Source organism: Amphiura filiformis, chromosome 17 (assembly GCF_039555335.1).
Source record: "Amphiura filiformis chromosome 17, Afil_fr2py, whole genome shotgun sequence".
In the NCBI taxonomy this organism is placed as follows: Eukaryota; Metazoa; Echinodermata; class Ophiuroidea; order Amphilepidida; family Amphiuridae; genus Amphiura; species Amphiura filiformis.
The window spans coordinates 13137150-13157023 of NC_092644.1; the positions used below are offsets into that span (position 1 = coordinate 13137150).

A 19874-nucleotide genomic window follows, 5' to 3' on the forward strand; every position below is an offset into this window, starting at 1 on the left:
TAATACGCTCATGTAAATGCATGTATGCGCTCACCAGTGTGTAATTTAATAGGGCATAAGTTGACCAGTTGGATACAGGCAAAGATACATTGGGTCAGTCCATATCAAAACAGATTGAGTGTACACCCACCCTCTTGGATTTTGCTCTCCTTTGGCTCAGGGGTACCTTTCATGGATCCCTAGGTGAGGTCACAAGAAAAAATTCAAATTCCATTTCGTTTGCAATTGGCGGGCAATCAAAGTTTGGCGACCTCGACCAAAATTGGGAATTTAAGGGTCCAAATGACAAAGTGCTCTCTTTGAGGGGCACTTTCTTCTTAATTGAATCAGTTGTGATCGAATCAGTTGTGATCCTCTTTTTGAATGTGGTCACTCACTGGCTGTGTCTGAAATACCTAATGCCAAAAAAGATAGATTTCGAATTTCGTTGGGATTTCAGAGGGGTCAAAATCAGCACTTCAGTACTGTTCAATCAAATTATCTTGATTTTGAAGGACCCATGATAATGTCACAGTGCACTTATAGGTCATAATTATGTTCAGAATGGATTAACCATGTGCCAATGTCTATGAGCAATTCAAAAAAAGAGACATTTCTAGACCCCTACAGAATTTTAGGCCACCCCTAAAGTGGTTCAGCCACAAATGGCACTTAAAATCGGCAAATTTTGACCCCTAATAACTTTAGGTGTACACCAGATATGAATTTCTAGTCTTTTGCATCTGAAAGAATGTAGTTTAATGTTACTAGGAACATATTTGTTTTGTATTTTTTTTTTTTTTATTAAGTTGACGCTTTCAAAAATAGTCATTTTTGCCTAACATACCATGCATACAGGATACGGTACTAAATGCCAATTTTAGTATGATATTTTTTATATTTTGATCACTTTATAGCCATTTGTATTATTTATCCTGATATTTCAAGTTGCTCTTGAGTCAAGTAATAAGAAAAAACTACTTTCTAATCCTCTGTATGGCTTTTTAAGGGGGTCAAAAATGCACTTCCTGGCAATGATGCACATGCAAATTACAGGTTATGGGGGTCAAATTTTCAGAATGCTCCCAATTATGTCAAGTAATATATCAAATCACTCGTATGGTCATGAGGATTCCAAAAATGTATAGTTTGGTATGTGTCAGACCTTTCAGGAGGGCGCTATGACGAAAAATGTTCATAGGTCAACGACCTTTTTGAATTCTGACCATAGTTAACAACGTCTGATTTTGGTAATTTTGGTGTCTAATTATATATAGTTTTTCTTGCATGAGAAATACAACTAAGCAAATTAAAAACTATACAAGGAACCGATGACCCTCTTTTGCAATATGTCTGCCAAAAGCGTCCATATTGTAATAAGGAGGTCATTGGTTCCTTGTACAGTTTTTGTTATGTAGTTGTATTTCATGCAAGAAAACATAATTAGACACCAAAATCGGACGTTGTTAACTATGTAATAACAGGATAAATAAGACAATGATCAAAAATAGAAAAAAGGGTATGTTGAAATTGACATTTTGTACCCATAACCTGTACATTATTAGTCAAAAATTGGGATTTTTGGGACCATCAACTTAGTATCAAAACACAAAAAATACAAAACAAATCTTATGTTCCTAGTGACATTAGACTACATTCTTTCAGATGCAAAAGACTAGAAATTCATATCTGGTGTACACCTAAAGTTATTAGGTGTCAAAATTTGCCGATTTTAAGCGCCATATGTGGCTGAACCACTTTAGGGGGCCTAAAATTCTGTAGGGGTCTAGAAATTTCTCTTTTTGAATTGCTCATAGACATTGGCACATGGTTAATCCATTCTGAACATAATTAGGACCTATAAGTGCACTGTGACATTATCATTGGTCCTTCAAAATCAAAGATAATTTGATTGAACAGTACGAAGTGCTGATTTTGACCCCTCCTGAAATCCCAACGAAATTCAAATCAATCTTCTTTGGCATTAGGCATTTCAGACACAGCCAGTGAGTGACCACATTCAAAAAGAGGGTCACAACTGATTTAATTAAGAAGAAAATGCCTCTCAAAGAGAGCGCTTTGTCATTTGGACACCTTAAATTCCCAATTTTGGTCAAGGTCGCCAAACTTTGATTGCCCGCCATTCGCAAACGAAATGGAATTTGAATTTTTTTCTTGTGACCTCACCTAGGGATCCATGAAAGGTACCCCTGAGCCAAAGGAGAGCAAAATCCAAGAGGGTGGGTGTACACTCAATCTGTTTTGATATGGACTGACCCCATTGAAAGTAAGTGTTTACTACGTACATAGCACCTCTGGGTGGGAAAAACTTTACATAATTCTAAAGGTCAAATGCAAAACCTCATAAGTAAAAAGTGGGCCCCAATTACAAAACCTCATATGTAACGATTTTGCCATTTTGAGTGAGAGGCAAAAAACGGTTAAAATTTAACAGGCTTTACATAGAACATGGTGTTGCTCTTTTGGTTATTTACAGACACTTAAGCAATTTATAGTTAAAAGGGAAACACCAGAAGGTGTGTTGGGACATTTTCTTCAAGTTAACACACAAAAATAGAATTTGAGCAAAATTGCACATAAGTTTTGGTACTGCGGCCAACTTTTTACGTATGAGGTTTTGCATTTGACCTTTGGAATTACATATGAGTTTTTTCCCGCCCAGCAATGATAGGGCAAGTTGTGTTTGTAAACCATTTTAATAAAATCTCAAGCATGTCCATATTTTCTTTGGTATACCTCACTATCTATAAAACAATCTGTTACTGTATATTATTATGAGAACCTGCTATTCAATGGGCTATTCCAGTTGAAATCCACACTATCCCTGTGGAAGATTTTGGAAATATCTTCCACAGAGGGAGTATGTTTTTCAAATGTAATTGGTCAGAGTTATTCATTTTGAAACCCATACTCCCTCTGTGTTGTGGCTTTACCTATATCTTCCACAACTGGAGTAAGTATTTTAAATGGAAGTTACCCAATTGTGTATTCTATTCAAAATTGATACTCCCTCTGTGTCAGACTTTAGCTAAATCTTCCACAGGGGTAGTGTGGATTTTAAATGGAATAGCCCAATATATTGTATCATACTGAATATAGAGAGAAAGAAAAGTTACATAAAATGATTGTAAAAATATAAAATATGTATAAATAACTTTTATGTATAAAACTTGTATTCCAAATGTAATCAGATATTTTGATGGAATTGTATTTGTATTCCTGAACTATTATAGTACCGATAATATTTGAAAATCTTGTTGTAAATATGTGTTTGATTATACCACTATTTATAAGACCAATCCTCTTTCTGACTGCATATGATAAGAGAAAAAAATAATAGCAGAGGACTTTGAAACTAAAATTTGAGTTTGATTGTCTCTCATTTTGTTATAGAAATGAGTGGATGTTTTGTTTACTTCTTGTAAACTGGTTTAGAATACCCATACCCTGTATGAGTAAATGTGTACATCTATACCAAAAGGATGCACTTGTCGGTTGCTACATGTGTCTCTTTTTACATTAAGTTGTCCAAAATGTATGTTTCCCATGTGGTCCTGCATGCAAGTCAAGCCACAAATATGTGCTACACTGGCTTTCAGCAAACAATGACACTCTCTTGCTTTGTCTTGATCCCAGACGGTTTGTGTTCCTCCGTCACTAAACAAACCAGTTTGTTTAGTGATGGAAGGAGCACAAATCGGCTTGGATCAAGACTATCTCTTGCTCTGATCGACGCAAGCGCCCTGTTTAGCGCCGACCAACACTTTCACTCGTAATCGGCCAATCAGATTACAGGTTTGTTGTGATTGTAAGACAATGAATTACTAAAGTAGCCAATCGGAACCCTACTTTCGTGTTTACGCTGTTTATTCTCATGCTCTCAAAATGTAAACAAGTGTTGTGCTTCTCTGCCAGCAAGTGTAGTGCATATGTACTGAAAATTTCAATGCTCATATTCTCATGACCATCTTGCATCTGCTAGTAATTACCTAATTGAGTACAGTACTGATGCTCATGTTGTATTCAAAATTGTCTTCTCATAATGGACTTGCATCCATCACTGCTCAAAAGACACAAAATGGTGTGGTGTGTAGTGTGTTATTCTAAAACTAATTTATTCATATGACTTCATCAATATTTTGGTTTGTTCCCTTGAAACCTGGATCCCAGAAAGTGGGTCAATTTGTTTGCGATTAGTTAAATCATTGTGGCATTATATAGGTAATTTGGTATGGTTGAAATTATTTGATCAATTGATTAACAAGTTCGTGCAATTATACCAAATTTTAAAAGAACTTCTAACGTTTTTGTCCAAAACAATCCTTAGAAATGTGTCACTCTTTAAGGTGGTACTACACCCCCTGATAAATTTTGTGACTAACTTTGCATTTTTCTCAAAAAATAACTACACACTGGTAACAAAAGTTATGTATATTATAGGGGCAAGGAATCCAATTACTTCACTGAAATTTCAGTGATTCAAGACGAGTGGTTCATGAGAAATGAGGTTGTTGTGGTGTGTTACCGGTGTTATTATTTTTTGAGAAAAATGCAAAATTAGTCACAAATTTATCAAGGGGTGTAGTACCACCTTTAAAAAAAAAGTTTTATGGCTTCTACTGTCTATATAAAGGACAACTCAAGAGTCAAGAAAAAAGATTTTAGGAAATTTTAAGAACCCTAAATTAATATTTCTTTCAGGTATTGACTGAACCTGGCATGTCTAAAATGGTTCTAGCTGCCTCTGCAGAACCCTTTTTAGTTCTTCGTAAAATTACTAAAGGTTCTACATACAGGAAGAACCTTTGTAGGTTTCACTTTGAACCATTTTTCCGAGAATAGAATATGTTTTATTGTGTGGCTGAGTGAATGTCATTTGTAAATGCTTTGTACATTAGTTGTTTCCGTCCAGAAATAGCATGGTAAATATATGTTGTTTATGCTGTACATTGTATGTTTATATCAGCAAAATATAGAATTTTGTAAAAAAATAATAAGCATGGCTGTATGGTTTAATCGTCATTTTTGTCCACCTTCATTGTTCTGTTGTTATAAGGTTGGTATTTTGTAATGCTTTGTTTTTTTATGTTTGACAATTTTCGTCGTTTCCCCTCTCCCTTTGAAAGTTCCCTTGCCCTCCCCCCCCCCCAATCATGGCTACGCTGCTGTTGCTATAAAATAATGTTTTGGTTTTCGTCCAGATGATTTTCATGAATTGATGAGGAGGAGTTTAATATAAAATTAACATTGCTAGTAGTTTTTGGTCTTTTCCAACAGTACTCGAGGAAAGGAGGAGGCCCTTTTTCATTCTTTTTTCCCCTTGAGTCTGGGAGATAAACCCCCTAGAGTACCACAAAAAGACTTGGAATGGTCCTTGTTCTCTAATAAACTTGCATGTATAAAGCTATCCTAAAGCTTTACAAAATCTGACAAATCTAAATATTGAGGAGGGAGGGGACAAGAACCAAGACGTTATTTTTTTTTCGGCCTTATTGATAGCACCGCTTTACAACTAAATCAGCAGTGATGCACTGGTTTATAATTATAAAAGTATCGTCAGGAAATTGTAATATTGGGATCAGAAAATATTTGTGAGCTAGTATAGTCTTGCCATAAAACATCCTTAACCGTGGACTTCAACTGGGAACAGTCCGTTTGTCAGAAGGGTTAGTCTAAAAGGGTTCAAGTTAAGGGTTTAGGGTATTTTAGATTTAGGATTAAGATCAGTGTTAGGATAGCGCTAGGTTGGAGTCAGTGTTAGGATGGATTAGGAGTGTCATTAACGGTTAGGATTAGGATTATGCAATGTAGTTAGTGTTGGCATCAACGCGGTGTTTGCGTTCGTCTACTGAAGATAGCGCATCGAGTTCGCCTCATCAGGCGGCAAGTTAAGTATAATAGAAAAATCCGTGGACTGCAGGTCAATTGGCAACGACGTTCAACATCATTCAATTTGACACTGGCGGTTACTCTATTAACATGTTTAAACACCAAAGATAACCTTTGCGGTAGTAACACATTAGAAATTTAGAAGTCAATCAAGAACTGGGAACCAAGGGAGAACAGTGCCAGTGCATTGATTGGTCGCCCAAGGTTAAATAAGAAATAAATAAATAAATAAATAAATAAAAATGATAATCACTGTGGCGTTCTGTTATAGATAGTGATTGGCGCACAAAATGTGTCACTCCATTCCCCAGAAAAATTACAACAAAAATATTTAGAAGTGAAGTAACCAAGTTGACCATTCCCTAAAAAACAACTACTTTCAGGGTAGGTCTACCAACCTTTTAGTTTTATCTACTGTAGTTTATCTTATAATACGCCTACTGTAGTCATGGCAACGAGTATTGGGCCTAACAACAAATTTCCCACGGGATGAACAAGTTAGGAAATAATATTACAAGCATGATAAGTGCGTGAACATGGTGAAAGTAAGCGCTTCACAAGTTCGTTCAACCTTTTAAAAGCGTGGCATTGTTAGACCTTTTAAAAATTTCGGGTGGTACTAAGTGACATAAATGTTTTGGTTTTTTTTGTTGTTGTTGTGTGTGTTTGTTTGTTTGTTTTTGGGTTTTTTCTTCAGGGGACCCTTCAATTTTGTGCTTTACCCAGCAAACTTGACACGTGTGCGAAAACATTCGCAAAATGTTAGAAGAGGTTGTCACAAAACGTTAAATTGTATTGCCCTTATAACTTCAAAGTCAAGGTCAGTCGGTTTACGTTTTTTGCCACGTACAATATCAAGAAATGCAAGTTCACCACAAAATACCCTGGTAAACAATGATTTATAGGGTTTCTTCGGCTTGTTTTACAATATATCAGAGTTAGTACGAATTACAAACATTAAACAAGTAAAACATTTTCACAACATTCTTGCGTATTTATTCCAAATATGAAAAAAACGCGACCCTATTTTGTCAGATTTCCTCATGTTTACTAGGGTCGAAAAGTACAATGCAAATCTTATTTTTTAGGCCTTTATGGTACAAAACGTGTTAATTCAAATAAATTTGCTACAAAACATTTTATCATAATGCTTTGTATGTGTTGACAAAATATTTTGCAAAATATTTCAAATAATGACTTTCTTTCGATAACAGGATTACAACATTTTAAAAATGTTTCTGCAGTACTTTTTCCTACAACAAGATCTTTATATATAAATCCGACATGTTAATTATTAAAATGTTTTGACCAAAATCAGAAACACATTTAGTTTTGTTTAACGGTTTTATATTTGTTGGGGTAGGCCTATGTAAAACAAAAAACGATCTTTCCTTTCTAACCGTGTCTTTCACAGATGCTGTAGTCCCATCTTCACTTCTTATTTTCTACTTTATTAGGGCTGGGAGCTAAAAAAAAATTGAGGTCCTTTGGGGGAAAATATGTGTATCTTCAATACGTCGGCTTTTCCTCCCAGCTGCATACACTCTAAGTACATATATTATATTTATAAATTTTACTCCGAGGACTATTAAACATGAAAAATAGAAAATATATCAATTTTTAATAACTTGCCATAAAATTAGTATTATGTCGCCAATTTAAAAAAAAATCAAAATTATTTGATATCAGAAGGACATTCCTCGTATTCAGAATGCAATTTGATATGTCTGATGTGCTCCCATGTCCCACAAAAAATACTGTGCAAACGTTGCTATCCGATTCTTTAATAATTACGAATCATATCGTCATCTTGTATGTGTTGCGTAGGTCAACAAACTTTAAGTTTTATAAAGTATCACATAGTCCAGACGACGGTGGCCGACATTATTCAATGTGGCAACAGCCAATAGCGTAAACAAAATATGACGGCAACACTGCCTGGATGTTGAACGGAATTATTTTTCCCCGAGCCAAGGTGCGTTTTTAGCTCTATTGGCCCCGTTACAGAAAAATGCACAAAATATATTTCACAGTGCAATGTATACATTTTCACGTGAAAATAAATAATTCTAGATTCAAAGAAAAAAGAAGAATTTTTTTAATTATTGCCGGGGGTGGTGGGAAACGATCTCGGGGCCTCTGCAGGCGAAATACTTACCGTTACACCACGTAATCGTATTTTTTTGGGGAAATTTTTAGTATATCATAACATATCGTGTGTTATTCATACAAAAATTTTTTAAAAAACAGTACTTACAATGAGGTTCACTGTCGAACCTCAACGGATTTAGGCTGATAAAATAGTGCTTGATAATATACTGTACATACACTTTTGGAGATATTTTCGTGTTTACGAGTTAAACCAATGACGACGTCAAAATTCAGTCGATCTTGCCCCCCCCCCCCTTGACTTAGTCCTAAACTTTTAATTTAGACCTACTTACCCATCATGGTCAATTAATTATGTGGTAATGTGAATTACACGCGTTTGAACAATGAACACAGCACCTGGAATTCTTTGTTCATGGTCATTTGTTTGAATTAAAAACTAAAAGTAGTATGAATCGATCTATCAATATCCTTCATATTGAAAGGGCAACAAACTTTTTATAGGCAATGATCTAGCCTCGTAGTCAAGAATCATAATATTATAGGGATTTTTGAATGAAAGCAACTTTGCAATGATAGATATCAACATATCAATGTAGCCCGGGAATGTAGCGGAAATTAAATCACCGGAAAATTAGCTTGTCGTAATTGGTGCGTGTATTTTGATGATCTGTCATGCTGCCAGTCTTTGAATCGGGAACTTGGTTTCGCACAGGTTGCCCAATCTGGCTGTGTCGGTGCAAAAGTTCCTGCAAAAGTCCCTTTCCAGGTTTGGTATTGAACTTCGGCACGATAAGCCCAATTAAACTTCCGTTTGCCCTTCACTTGTCAACGGAAGGCCAAAGTTAATTACTAATTCTTAAAGTGGTACAGTGGTTTATAGAGTTGTAGCATTAAGTAGACAGCAAAATCCCGGGATCAGAAGAACATTAATACTCGTTCAAACGTTTCCATGGTTGGGATGATACTGCACTGGCAACCTTGTCATCGTGACTGAACTTTTGATGCCTTAATATTTTAGGCCTATGTCAATGTCGTCATTTCAACAAAGTTATCACTTTCAATCTTGCTTCCAACGCGGCAACACGACCGGTGAACAAACTTTTGAGTCAGACAAGAAAATTGGAGTGTCAGTTTGCTAGAAAGCAGAAGCCGCGAACGGAACTCTACCAGAGAACTCTCATATACAGCTATTTACTATGGGGAAGGGTCAGGAAGGAGGCAACACAAATGCCGGTGCGACCAATGCCGGTATTTGCCAGTAAGTACATTGTACATTCTTTTACGATTAAAATAAAACACTCGCTACCGGGTGTTAGCCTATCTGTCATGCTGTAGGTCTATAAATCATCATGCATCCTAATGTAAATCAACGACACATCGGTACTTTGTAGGCTACTTGCTTTTTAAGCATGTTAAGGCCAATGAAAGTCGATATTATGTTTCCCGTAACATTTTTGTTAAACCATAATAAGGCAACTTTTTCATTGTTCATTATTTTGCAGCATTTCATTATTCAAAAAAAACCCCGACCATTTCATTAACACCTAGCGCGCTAATGTGACCCTCATGCCAGTTGTGTTGTAAACCATAGATTTAAAATTTTAAAACAAAAGCCGGGAACAAAAGAAATGACTGACCACCACAATGGTCCAAAAGCGGCCCTGGCCTGGCCATTAATAACTGCAATTGATGACAAAATGTAATATCTGTGTGTCAGGTGAAGATTTGACATTTTTGTACAAAATATAAAATAATGAATGGTTTTGGAATTTTGGCATCTCAAATGCGGCGGAAAAATCCAAACGTGAGCGCGGGTTATAGGAAAAATAAAATCGAATATTTTCATTTACTAGTCCAACAACATGATGCAGTCATGTCTACAGTAGAATTCATCTCGACCTTTGCAGGACTTAAACCCCATTAAAAGCTATTAAACCAAGATAACACTCATTGAAGCAGCTCAACTGATTAAATCAGATCTTCTCTGGTTGTGCACAAGTGTCTGTTTTCAATGTACGACATCGCAATAAAGCTGGTATTATAGCTTCAGTTGGGTAACCGATTATAAAGGAAACGAAAGGAAACAATGGTATGTGTGCCTTTGTTCCCGAAATGAGACAAAGACCTGCTTTTTGTTAACCAGCATTCTTCAAAATGAGCAACATAATGATTGTTGACTTAACACGGTTTGGAAATAATTTCTTCATATTTTTGGTGTTATCTGTCGTTTACATATCCTTCCTAAAACACAAAAGTGCGACCCTCTCCAAACATCTAAATTAGCTAAAAATTTAGGACATGTTACAAAACTATATTTTCTAGAACCTATTTAGAATAGTTTAAATGTAGCTTTTACCGTTTTGTGGCATCCTTCAGAAGTGAGCGGTCCGATACCAATATTTTCGGTCAAATCTCCATTCAATTAACACGGGGAGTTGGCTAGCTATATGCCTTGCCCTCACTCATATTTTACAAAAGTGCGACCATTTCTGAACATCTAACCTAGCTGTAATTTTAGGTCATGTTAGAGAAATATATTTGCTAGAAGTTTTGGAGAATAAATAAAATATTGGCTGGTTATTTTTCACACAGTGATGTTAACTAGGCAAGTGTCCATTCTTCCAACATGCATCATTTGTAGAGGTCACGAGTCAATGGTGAGAGCACTGTGTATTGTGTATAGGAAAACGGACAGTAACTGCAGTATGATTAATCATAAGCCTTCATATAACGCGTTTTTGAAGGCCTGCGTTTTAATCGGTTGTGCTGTATAAATATAGCTTAATTATAGTTCCGAATGCAAGATTTATGGGGGATATTTGTCTCATATCCAGGCCTGATGGAATCATGATTATTTTACGGGAGTGTCTTTGTTTATGCTGGTTTGTGAATAGTTCGGAGGTCACTGATTATTCCCGGCTATTCAGAAAGAAAATCGAACAAATAATTATGCAAGAAGTAAATACAAGAGCTCACAAGATCTATGGAGTGAATTACATACGTCATAAATCATGTAAATGCAATCATGCATGTTTGATCTGCGACTCATTACCATGGGATATGGAGCGTCATGACTTCTGATCATCTCTGACAGACCACAGACTTTCTTGTGCTGGCTTGTATCGCGAGTGCTCGTGCTGGACTTGTGATCAGATCATATTTAATAATTCAAGATGATGGCAATATCATCATCTAGGACTTCCTCGCAGTCGTGGCATATGGGAACAGATCCACACAGAGCGATCTATTATATACCGAGAAAGTAAGTTTTTTTTCCGTATTAATTTTGTTTTAGTGTTTAGGCCTATATCGAGGGATTAAAGCTAGAACCCTCTACCCAGCAAACACAAAAACGTTTTAAAAACGTTTTAAATAAGTTATATTATGGCTTTTGGTTTAGGTAAAAACGTTTTAATAACATTAAAATGTCGGGTTATATAAAGGTCATGATAACGTTTTAAAACGTTTTGTACGAAAACACTACAACAATATTTTTAAATGTTTTCATAAAATGTTATTGTAAACTATTTTTGCAAACATTTTTGCCAAATATTGTGTCAATACTTAAATAACATTATGTCAAAATATTTGAAGCCAGCAAACACAGAAATGTTCTTAAAATGTTTTATTCAAAACCTTTTAATAACATTTAAATGTCGGGTTATATAAAGGTCATGGAAACGTTTTAAAACGTTATTGAAAATATTTTGGGTAAACATTTTCGCAAAATATTTTTTCAACCCCAAAATAACATTCTGTTTAGAATGTTTTGTATCAAGTTTTCAAGAATGTTTTTGGAATGTTATTAAAACGTTTTTATACCCTTTATATAACCCGACATTTAAACGTTTTCTGTAAAACATTTTGTTTGCTGAGCAGTAGATTATCAAAAATGTTTTTAAGGTTATGAAAGCGTTTTATACTCTTAATATACCCTTTATATAACCCGACATTTAAACGTTTTCTGACAACCTTTTATAACCTTTTGCGAATGATGTCGAAAACGTTTTGTGTTTGCTGGGTATGTTACATGTTACTTATTTGGCAACAAATGCTGAATTTATAGTGCCCATACATTATGCCATACAGGTTTCCCAAGAAGTAAACGCCAACTCCAAAACCAATTGATCATTTCACTTGTTTTAAATTTTGGGACACAGACTGGTTTATGCACCATGTGAGTTGGTTTTTGTTACTAAAATATTATCTTCGCTGAGAAAAACAACCCTTACTACAGTCAGGAGTATAGCTCTGGACTTCTTCAGGATAAAGTACTTAAGTATGAAACATGTAGGATGAAGTTGCCTACTGATTGCTCTGAAAATAGCCGTTCACGGATGAAGACTGTTCCTTGTGATGAACAGTGAACACATGCCCATCAATTAACTGAAAGATCTTTGACAGTGAACCACAGAATTAAAACCTCGCCTATCTGCTAATGTAAACGTTTTTAGTGGCTCTGAAAAGAGCTAGCTGTTCACTGAAGATTGCTCTGCATGTGTCAACAGAAAACAAGCAGACCTTGCCTATCTGCTAATATTAAAAGGGTTGGCGGATCTGAAAAGGGCCGTGCACTGTAGACTGTCTCTCTACCAACAGGGAGGACAAGCAGACCTCGCCTATCTGCTGATGCAAATGATTTTTTTACCTAAAAGCCGGCTGATTTGACAATTTTTGACCAACTTATTTCCAAAAATTTACTAAAAATAAAAATCGCTAACTAAAGGATTCGGATTTAGCTATGTATCATGTGACAAAACAGGATAGGCCTAATATTTTTTAATTCAAAAATTAGTTCTGTATTTTTCTGGAATAGGGAGTAGGCCTATGCCAAATTAGTGATGCACTTTTGTGTTTCAAAAATATTTTAAAATCGGTAGAGAAAAATGATGCGGTCTCATTTTTGGTGAGATGCGGGCTCATTCGGCTGAGTGTCATAATCAGACTGTAAAATGATTATGCGGACGCGAACTTCCACTGCGTTAAGCTGAATTTATACTCCATCGCTGAGCGACGATCGATTGGTATTTAACCAATGAGGTAGCGCGCTTTTCTCGACGCAACAAAATGCGCGCTACCTCATTCGCTAGAAACCGATCGCTCGTCGCTCAGCGATGGAGAAAAAATTCAGATTTACGCAGTAAAAGTTCGCGTCCGCATTATCATCGCGTGCTGAGGAGCGTCAGTGTGCTATGGTTACGATATTAGACTTGAAGCAGTCTTGTTGAATCCGCTTGTTGCCGCAGCACTTTTACATAATGGTCATCTCTTTAATGACGTCTTTGAAAAGTCTACACATTATATTTATTGTCGTGTGTCTCGTGAAACATTTCTTTCATTAACAATTTTACCCACTGACGATGACGTAAAGCAGAGATGAGCTGGAAGAGGAGAAATCACATGACTTGTAAGCTCTTGTATTTGCAATACCTTTATTTTTGGAATATTGATATTTGCCGGCCTCGTATGTATGTTTACCCAGGGTTTTTGCCGGCATCATCGATCCTTTATTATTTTCCAGGGAGGTTAACAAACTTTAACATTAAATTATGATCAGAAGAATTAGTTCTGAATATCGATGAGGTCATTCTTTAGCTTCGAAGGATGGTAAGGCTAGGTTTTATTGATAGATTTTTATTCTCGCGATCATACAGCGTTCTCCGTGAACAAGACGAAAAATTTGATGAAAAAATGGAAATGGAATATTTCTATAGGTAAGTTTTGGTTGTAATTTGGCTTTAGTTGTTTCTGGAGTGCATCAGTGCGGCTTACGAGTTGTAAGCCTATCAATTAGTCACTATTTTTAAGGTAGGCAATTTTTAATAGGCTACATGTAGATTTTGACTCCTACATGTTACTGTGTATAGTGATATTTGAATTGTTGTCTTGCTATGATCTTCTCTACTAATATAATTTATCGCCATCGCATTTTGTGATTGTACAAATTACGTTTTAAAAGCAAACAACATTAACATCTTTAATTAATAGGCCTACTAATCTGGTTTTAACAATTTTAACACACAGAATGATATTATTAAACACAATTTCAAGAATCTATAAATAAAAAATATATTACAGGCCATTTTAGGCCCATGGCACAGGCCTACTAAAATCCAAAACGATTGTATTTGTTAGCATGGTTAGAGAACAAAAACAGCTTCTTTTAAATAACTTTCAGCAATGTTACACAAATAACTCCCTCATGGCAATGTTGCAAGCCGGTTGTAAGATCAAAAGCGAGCTATACATTGAAACAGGGTTTTGGTGAATGGAAAATCTTCATCATATGGACCAATGTACAGGGTGTAACAATAAAATTTGTACAATTGCATTTTGACTTCTCAGGAAAAGACTAAAAGATTTACGGCACAAATGTGATATGCAATAAAATCAGTAATATCTTGGCTAAAAGAAGACGTTTAGTTGGTTTCTTTACTAGATTGGGTTCAAAAGTTATGTTCGATTAATTAAATCGTCCAGAAAACGTGTTGGGCCACTTTTGCCATGTTAGCGTATATCAAGTTTGAACCGCGTAGATTGTGCTTATCGTGCATTTAACATCAAAGAACTGACACAAAAGAATTATAAGTGGTGTTTCTTCATATAATTAACATGACCTTAATAATAATATGATATTTCTTTAAAATCTATAAATGTAGTCATGAAATTTCTTTCAAATTATCTTATACATAAAGTAATTTCTCATATCCCTGAGATATCATTGGTAAAACTGAGAACAGTTTTTGCACCCATAAGTACAAAACAATGAAAAATTGAAATTAAGTTCAGCTGGGCTTCTTTCTAGCTGTTCTGGGGCGACCACTATCGCCATCATACTTCTTATAGTTATATGTAATTGTATGTCTTGATGGAAGACGTGACTTTGGAAAATGAGCTATAAACAATCTTATGGTTTCTCATGACTCCATGTGCTACCGAATGTCACAACCATAAAAATACGCTCTTCCAACGTGAATTGGGGTTGACGGTGTTGAGCTGGAGTCGCGATTTTGTAGTAAATGAGGTTGTTATGTCAGTGCTTAGTTGTTACTTTCAAAAACTAAAGGAGATATTCTATTATGTAATCATTTCTACCACTTCGAATACCCCATTGTTTAAATCGACCTATCATAAGAGCACCGTCCGACTGGTCCATGGTTCAACTCTATTCAGTCACTTTTGTAACACTTAGACAAAAGTGGCCCATGCGGTTTTAAGACTAGGTTATATAATTGGCTATATCTTCACTTGTATACCTACGATCTTATTGGAACAAAGTTTATCTGGTGGCTAAAGAAATTATCTTGATAGACATATAAATATCAAACCAAAACATAGGCGGCATACTTGTGTCATACTATTTTCAATATTGTACAAATTTTATTGTTACACCCTGTACTTAGTGGCATTCAGCAAGGCAGTGTATTGAGACCAATTTTGTTTGTGGTTTTCATCACCGATCTTCCTGATGCACTACAGAGTTGCGTTATTAAAGGTTTTTGCTGATGACACTTAAGGTCTTTAAACATGTTCAAGATGAAGATGACTGCAACAAGCTGCAATTAAGAGATCTGGATGATGTTAGTGATTGGTCAGGCCGATGGCAGCTTGGTTTCAATGTCCCCAATTGTGGCACTATGCATTACGACAACTGACAAGACCCTCACACATACAACATGTCTGATGGAACTAGTAATAGAAAGAACCTGGATGTGCTTCAGGAAGAGAAAGATTTTGGTCTTGGAGCAAAGTTCGATCCAACATATGGGTGAGCATCAGCCCTATTCCACATGAATTGACAGATATAACATGCTGTCCATTTCCGAGTCCAGCAAAAATGTACAGGTCTACTTTAGAGTTATAACATTTATTCGTTCTATATACATGTTTGTTTGTTTGTTCCGTGTGGAGACACGCTTGCAGTGTCCTGATGGGACCAGGCTCAAACAAAAATATGCTCAAGCCAGGCTAAATTATGTGATCATGGAAGTACAAGTACTTGTACTTCCATGATGTGATAATTCACTGGTTCTTTGATTCATTGGTTTTTATTCAAGACTTGATTTATTATATGTCATTTGTGTCTAGATGCTATGCTAATAATACTGCCGACCCCAAGATCGGATCTCAGAGTGCAAGATCATTACATGTACCATCATTACGTTTTGGTTCACGCACATTAGGCATGTTGTAATGCGACTCATAAATTCTTTCAAGCACTTTCCTCTCTGAAATAATATACAATGCGCAGAAGAAAACATACCAGTTTAATATGTTCACTCCTGTCACTGCCTGTGTATCCTAAACAAGGACAAAATATGTCAAAATTAAAACAGCAGCCAGCCAATACCTGTACTCCTTAGCTCAGTCCGATTTAAAGACCCATATTCGGTGATCCCAGCGCAAGAGTAAACAAATCTTACTATAAATAGGGAAATGTTGTATGTATCTATCTATCTATGTATGATATAAAGGCTCCGTCAGTTTCGATCCAAATGTCACCAAATTCATACGGGAGATCGATGAATATACGGGAACGTGTTTAAACTTTATTTGGTTGAAAACGGTCAAGAATTGGCCTCAAAATCAGTGAAAATGTGGTACGTTGCTATGCTGGGTAAACAAAAAAGGGAGTCAGTTGTCAAGCTAGCCCGTGCGCGTCGTACGGGCGTATCTAATGCCAAGCCGCTCGCGTAGCGCAGCGATAGCGCGCGGGTAACGCAGCACTACGCCATGTCGCGCGTAAACGACGCAGAGTCGCGCAATGAATGATAATACGGGTGAACGACCGACCGTAGGCGTAATAAATACGGGGAAAAGATGTGTGTTAAAAAGTACAAACAACATGAAGAGGTAGGCCCACTGTAATTAAAAAAGAAAACAAAATGAGGACAAACAGGTAGGCCTACGAGTATGTGGGTTTAATAGCCTATAGTTAGTCACAGTAAGAAAATGAAAACGGGAATAAAATAGGCTAAAGAAGGAAAGAATAATAAAATCTAATAAAATTAGATGATTTAAATAAAAAAAGCTATTAAACTGAGGACAGAACTAAATAAATAACATGAAAACGGGAAATCACGGCAAGTCAACAGGGAAATGTAAGAAAGGACAGATTTAGAAAATAATGGGAACGGGATTGAGTAAATAAAAAACATGGTAACGGAAATTTGCAAGCTTAGCAGCAAAATGTTTTTAAAAATTGGAACAAAATTGGCCCATGTAGAAGAAACTAAAAAGAAAGAAAGAAACTAAAATGGAAACTTAGGCTTAACGAGGGTCAGACTCAGATAAATGAAATTTACCTTTTCAATGATTCTACCTGTTCAGTAATTCCTCCCGTTTTAGTGAACGCTCCCATTTACTCACCTAGCGGGGACCCGCGCGTAGCGCGGGTGTCCCGCTAGTGTTTATAAATTGCTTAAAAGTAAAGGATAAGTCATTCAAACTGTCATTTGGTATTTTTAAATGAAAAATGTGTCAAAAAACAAAGAAAACAGCTGTACGGTGTTGCCGAAGTTGAAGCCCCCCCACTCAAATACATGTAGCCAATTTACTGAATTTATAAATTACAGATTACATGTAAATGCTTGTTTTGTCTTAAATACGTGGCTTTTGACTAATCAACTAGCATCAAAGGCACCAAAATCTGAATTTTGATGATTTTTACGATCGTGGTTATAAGGAAGGAACGAAATTAAAAGTTACAGTTTTATGTTCTTTTCAATGAAAGCCCGACACTAGTTTTAAAGGTGGGTAACCTGATTGACAGCCTCATCACCCACTTTACCCCAACACAAATGCAGATTTTGGTATCAGGTGATTAAGGTGAAAGGTCATATTTTTCTTAACATATTGAATTTAGGCGTTCCAAATCGGTATATTTCCGAAGAAATCATTAAAAAACTGTTGAATTAGTCTCAATTGTGGTATAATATATGCTACCACGTTTGAGACTAATTTAACAGTTTTTGATATCTTCGCAAATACACCAGTTTGGAACTACAAAATAATGTCAATATGTTATGAGAAAAATAGGATCTTTCATTTGATATCATTTTTACAGGATCGTGATGGTTATCGTTAATGAAAAACACTGTAGACTTCCAGTATCACGCTGTATAAATGTCAGCAATTCCATTAGGAATTAGTCACATTTACAAGGAACATTTACACGACTGTTCTTTTTGCATGAATGCTTGAAAGGGATGACATTTTATGTTATACATAAGTTTTAAAGAATTCGATTTTCCAAATATATCGGGTCACCTTCCTTTATAAATGTGCTAATCAATGGTAAGCACGGCGCTAGTTCTCTTGTTCGAACGCTTTATGTACAAATCAATAGGGCATGCAATTGATCAAACTGCATCTGGCATATGTTTTCAATAAACATCAAAATGGGTACCAATCATTTTGATACAGCCTGTACATGTATACTTAATGAACTTTTTAAGATTTATTTTTTCAATTTGTTCACTCTCAGCAAAAGGTTCTAAAATATGTCCTCTATATATGGATCCCTCAACGGTAGACTGTAACGAACCAAAAAGGCTCTATAAGGCCAAAAATGGTTCTTGAATGATCCCTTTAAAGAACTTAGTGTTCAAGAACCTTTTTCTTGAGGGTTCCCTATAAAGGACAAAGGGTTCTTTCAGGCTTTTTAGAACCTTTTTGCTGAGAGTGTTCATGTTCTTAGAACCATTACTTTTTACTGCTTTGTATTTGCTGAACTATTTTGTAACGTGCAATTACATAGTCTACATAATATGATTTAAATGCATGGTACTAATAATAACTACTAATACGAGACTGATAACAATCGGGTTTATGCTCGAAGTACGTGGCCCAAAAACAGTTTGATGAACCCTATTTTGACTCAACATTTCGTCATGATTTAATGTCAGAAAATACATTCACCAAGTAACACAGAAGATTCTTGTCTTTTCTTCTCGTTATCAGTTCTAAAAATGTTATATAATATTACAATATTTAGAAAACAGAACAGAACACATCCCGAAAAGACGAAGATTCTATTACATTATTTATACCGTACGTATAGTTAGCATAGTGCTTACTATCGAGCGCTTTTAAAACATGCAAAAATGAAGAGCCCCATCCACAAACGTGAAAATGATTTCAGCAAATCATCGATACACGTAGTTAAATACGAACAAGTAAACTGAAAATGTGTGTCTCAACCCCATTAGCTCAGTTGGTAAAGCGCCGGACTTTGGTACAATTTCATGTGTTTAAAAGCGCTCGATAGTAATCACATAATGCTAACTATCGAGTTTTTACGGTATTCCCATGCACCGTGGATGTATACGAGATCTCCAAATAAGTACCGAATAACATAATGTTAGTTATGCTCATATTTAACCTATAGCCCCTTTTCTTTTTTCTCTATTTCAGTTTTGATGAAGTCAATGTACACATGGGAGAGCTAACTACAAACCCAGGACCACGAGTTCAAATTAGAGACCCTGACAGTAACTCAGAAACTCGCGGGAAAACCTGCTGCAACTCATGCGGACCTTTCGACTGCATCGAACGTCGTCTTCGTCATCTCTTCGCCGCTTGGGGTCGAATCGTCGCTCGTCATCCATGGCCGATGTTTCTACTTCCAATCTTCGTCAGCATGGGTCTAGCTATAGGTTTCTTTTTCATAACCGTAGAAACGAGTCAGGAAAAACTGTACACACCAATAAACGGGCAAGCAAAAACGGAGAGAAAAGTCGTGGAAGAGTTATTTGCATCGGTGTCGTGGGAATCGCACACGACACCTGCGAGATTGACTGAGCTTGGTCGTTATGTGCAAGTGATTTTACAAGAGACGATGATCGGACTGTTCTTACGTCAGATCTCTTAGA

General features: G+C 36.1%; 1 protein-coding gene across 3 annotated transcripts; it reads left to right on the forward strand.

Annotated features, from left to right (window-relative positions):
* The first annotated feature begins 8972 nt into the window (after nt 1–8972).
* LOC140136951 (patched domain-containing protein 3-like) lies at nt 8973–19873 on the forward strand. 3 transcript variants are annotated; one of them, XM_072158606.1, is made up of 2 exons: nt 8973–9259; nt 19417–19873. In XM_072158606.1, the coding sequence occupies exons 1-2, from the start codon at nt 9198–9200 to the stop codon at nt 19871–19873; spliced, it is 519 nt and encodes a 172-aa protein (XP_072014707.1). In that variant the 5' UTR covers nt 8973–9197. The 3 variants fall into 3 exon arrangements, with proteins under 3 accessions (XP_072014707.1, XP_072014706.1, XP_072014708.1); XM_072158605.1 differs by lacking the exon at nt 8973–9259 and adding an exon at nt 11028–11263; XM_072158607.1 differs by lacking the exon at nt 8973–9259 and adding an exon at nt 13649–13715.
* The last annotated feature ends 1 nt before the right edge of the window (nt 19874 follows it).